Below are 4,595 nucleotides of genomic sequence, written 5' to 3' on the forward strand. Positions count from 1 at the left end.
GTGTGTGTGTGTGTGTGTGTGTGTGTGTGTGTGTGTGTGTGTGTGTGTGTGTGTGTGTGTAAATATAGTAATCTATTTTCAGTTTACTAAACACCTAGGCAACAACCATGCTAAATTATATTTCATGTTTGTTGTGGGAATATCTTTTCATGTAACAAGGTCCATCTAAAGGTCAAAATGGCATTAATTTTGCCTGTATGAAATGTAAAGTATTAAATATAGTAGTGACACTGCTTTCTTTTTTAATCTTATTTAGGGATAACATTTCTGTCTGGTGGACAGTCTGAAGAAGAAGCTACTGTTAATCTAGATGCCATCAACAAGTTCCCTGGAAAGAAGCCGTGGGCATTAACATTTAGCTATGGCCGAGCTCTTCAGGCAAGTGCTCTGAAAGCTTGGCTGGGGAAAACCGATAACATAAAGGCTGCTCAAGAGGAGTTTATGAAAAGGGCAAAGGTATAAAAGTGCATGTCCTTTGGTTACTTCTAGCTTCTAATGCTTGAAAAATAACTGGTTAAATTCCTTTCTAAGTACAAAGGAGTTTCTCTTGTGGTTAAGAATAAGGTGTCAAGAAAAATCTTCTTATACTTAAGATGAAACTTTTCATAAGTCCATAATAGGCATAGCTATAATACAGTGGTATGGAAATGAGACTGTGCCTGTTCTGGACTTGTGAGCTTGATCTTTCTTGCTTCAACAAAATTTTGTCATTATAGTGCTTCATCTTTTCGTAATTATATTTAAATGGTGACAGCTTAAAAAGACCTGAATCTAAAGTCTTTATTGCAATTGGGCAGCTTGATAAAAAGTATTGATTGCCAATATTGGTGCATATATAAATCATTTTCTTAAGTAAATGTAATTCTTTTTATGCTTGTAGAAAATGTTTAAAGTTCAAAATTATAATTTTTTTTTTTTTTTTGTAACGATTTTAATCCTTTTGAATCTTTTTTTCTTCTCAGGCTAATGGACTAGCTTGTCAAGGGTTGTACACAGCAGGTACCGTCCAGAGTCTGGCATCCCAGAAATCAAATTTTGTCCCCGTACATACATATTGAGTGCATGTTATCACTTACGCCATCAGAACATGCAGGAGCCTAAAAACACGTCTTTAGTGACCAAATTTAGTATTACTAAACTCCATTCTTATCTTTCCTTCTCTCTATCTCTCTCTCTCTCTTTTTTTCCTCCTCCTTCTGCAGGGTAATGTCCTCAAGAACAGTTAAATCATTAATTGCTTGTTGGTATTAATAACAAATTTATTGCTTAATAACAACATATTACCAAATTTTTATATTTTCATTGTTGTGAAAATTTATATTTTCATTATAAAAAAAAAAAAAAAAAAAAAAAAAATTAGCCAACAAGCATTATGCATGTAACAAAAGTGTACAAAATAATAATGCCAATATAATTTGCTCAAAAAGATTATTCTAGGTTATTTTAAAAAGAAGCTTCTATTTTCATATCGTGGAAATAAAGTAACTGTTAACTATAGGGAGACTTTGTAGATGATGTGGAATGACATGGAAATAAAGAATATATAATATATTTTCGTTACTTCTGCATTTACTTGTAGAATATTTGTCATTCATTTTGGGTAGTGTAATGAGCTTCATCAAATATGGCAGTTTGAAGGTACCATAGAGCACGAAGTCCCAGCGTGTGTTGGCAGCTCCATATTGTCTCTGAACTACAATGGGTGATTCAAGCTTGATACATTATTCAAAATAAATAGTTATCCCTCAATTGAAATTTTTTTTAAACAACAATTTTTTATAATATATTTTACTGTAGGATAACACCATACAATGCTAAATAATAATTACAATAATAAAAATAGAGGAGAGATTTTACAGGTCAGCCTCTTCTTCTTTGAATTGTTATTGGGTTTTAGGGCATAGCTCCACAATGAGCTATTTATGCAATATCCACAGTGGTAAATCAAGCCCTAAATTTTAGCATTGTAAGTCCGGAAACTATTTGTTATGGATTTTGACATTACGATACTCTAGACATAAAACATTAATAACTAGCAATTTGCACAAAGAGAATTATGTATGAACTCTAAGTAATATTTGGAGATTTTTTTTTCTGAGAAACGTAAAGTCAATTGCTTTAAACATTTATGCTGAAGAGATTCACTTTGAAATATTTCGTAACTTTGAACATTTCCAAACTAGTCCTAAAACGTTGGATACAAATTGTTAACTAGTGGTGTTAAAATTGTATTTAAGAAACAATTATAGTACACGTAAATATTTGTCTGTGAATAAACAAATCTTAACTGTTATTAATAAGAAGGGGGATGAGGAATCTAATGATGATGATAATAATAAAAACTAGGGGGAAAAATTGTACTTTGGGTATGAATTTGTATTTACTGTCATATTTTGTATTTTAATGCCCAATGTTTATAAAATATAAAAGTAGTTCTATTTACTTAAATAACTAAAACATTTATGTGACCTGCCTAGACTACTAGTGTACGAAGAGTTCTGAATTAATCTGATAGCCGTGCAAGGCGTCTTGGTGACTGTGATTAAACAGAATGATGTGATCAAAAATGACATTCATCGATTTGTCTAGTAAGACACACCAAATTAGCGACATTTTCTAAACCTGGGTATTGGTGTCGAGTATTAAACTGATCATGATGACGGTACAAGTACTCTTAAGTGTCTGTAAACAAATGAAATTCACTCGCTAAACTTTAACACATAAATACTGCTGTCCGAGATGGAGCTCCTGAGGATGACGGGTCCATACCTCAAATACCTTTCCCTTTGCAATGCATAGTTCTATCTACATCTACCCATCCCTTACGCTTATGGTGACGTGGTTCGGACTTTCCTAATATAATTTTTTGCATACTTTAAAGAAGTTTAGAAAGCTTCCTATGATCGCACACATGTTACTCTTTTAATAATATATACATAAGGTATTCGTCTGTCTGCTGTCTCAAGTTGATGTGAGATTGACTGAATTAATTTCGATTAATAGATTGTTAAGGCAGAGTGTTCATGATGAGTAAACTGGAATGGACGACAACTGCCTGTTGTAAAAACACAAGTGTAGAGGACGACGGTTCGACAGAAAACTTTCGAAACGTCGTCATCTACACTTGTGTTTTTACAACAGGTAGTTGCCGTCCATTCCAGTTTACTCATCAATTTCATTAAATTCAGTAGACCATGAAAGCGAATTTTAAATAGACAAGCAATCGAATGAGGGTTCAAGTTTGGCAGTCATCTACATTATATCGCCTTAATGCTGCTAATGAGGACCTACCTGAGCGAGCAGATCAGTAGCGAGTATGAGAAGCTATTGCTAAACAAAAATGACTAGTTAATCAAATACAGCAGGTATCATGCGTTATTTTCACTGGACAAACGGATTATGTACTATGGCTCAAAAAGAAAAAAAAAAAAAAAAAAGTGACAATTCATGCCTCAATTCGTAGCATTACATTTCAGGCCAGATATTGCCTAGTACAATTATCACGTAACTAATATAGTTAGTTATGATATTCCAAAAGTCTATTTAGAAGGAGAAATAATTTCAACATAACAGCAACAAAAAAAAAAAAAGTAAAAGAAATTGTAGTTCAGTTGATTTGGTATTGGCCTGAATATATCTCCGATGGAAGTCGACGTCACAAAGATTTGTATTTGTTTAGCTCAATGCTACATAATGGGCTATCTGTGCTCTGCCCACCACTGGTATGAAAACCCCATTTTTACCGTTATAATCCCTCAGATTTACCGCTGATCCACTGTGAGGGGCACACAGACTGTATTCAAAATTCCAACAATTTTTATTTTTTTACATGTAAGTATATGTGTGTGTGTGTGTGTGTGTGGACTGTAGAAGATACAGACTACTCAATGATTTTTGAATAAACTATCCTAGTTGCCCTAACAAGGCCAGTATTCTAACAGAGTAAAATAAATGTACAAGCCATTCCCCACAGTTTTCACTTATAAAGCCTCTCACTGTGAGTATGTAACAAAACAATAGTCTGACACTATATTATCACTCATATTATTTTGTTTAGCTGACGATCAAATCGGCTTTTCTGTCAGTAGTGTCAGATATAAAAGACTGTATTGTGTTTGCAATTCATTGATGTCAAGGCTATCGAACGTTGTGTTAGCAATCCATTGGTGTCGAGGCTATGGATATTTCTAGAAGGCCTAAATGATAGACGTATAAATAGCTGCGACCAGACGAGCGAAAATAGAGTAAAATAAAAGTAAGTAAAAGAGAAGTCCTGGGAGTGAATGGCTTAATGTTGATATGTTACAGTGAGATTAACAGTTTGAAAGAGATGAGAATAATTTGTCTCGTCAAAAGGTGTTCTAAACTAATTGAACCAGCTTGTGTGGATTTTGACAAAAAGCAGACGATTATTGGAAGTTCAGAATACAACTGCGGTAACTCACATGACAGCATAAGTGAATTATACACGGATAATATTGCGATAAAACTACAGTTAACTGAATTAAAAAGCAATTGAATTGGCCTAAGTGGACGTTTGACAACAAGAAGAGAATTATATAGTGTTTAAGATACAACTATGATCTCCATAGTGT

General features: G+C 33.5%; 1 protein-coding gene across 3 annotated transcripts in view; it reads left to right on the forward strand.

Annotated features, from left to right (window-relative positions):
* LOC106470444 (fructose-bisphosphate aldolase-like) overlaps positions 1-1,551 on the forward strand; it is a 12,796-nt gene extending 11,245 nt beyond the window's left edge. For all 3 annotated transcript variants that reach the window (XM_013931003.2, XM_013931002.2, XM_022399042.1), the window contains exons 6-7: positions 257-456; positions 963-1,551. In XM_013931003.2, coding sequence (XP_013786457.1) covers positions 257-456; positions 963-1,058 — 296 coding nt within the window. In that variant the 3' untranslated portion in view covers positions 1,059-1,551. The remainder of the gene's footprint in view (positions 1-256; positions 457-962) is intronic.
* Positions 1,552-4,595: the final 3,044 nt, after the last annotated feature.

Source organism: Limulus polyphemus, unplaced genomic scaffold, assembly GCF_000517525.1.
Source record: "Limulus polyphemus unplaced genomic scaffold, Limulus_polyphemus-2.1.2 Scaffold4008, whole genome shotgun sequence".
NCBI classification, from domain to species: domain Eukaryota; kingdom Metazoa; phylum Arthropoda; class Merostomata; order Xiphosura; family Limulidae; genus Limulus; species Limulus polyphemus.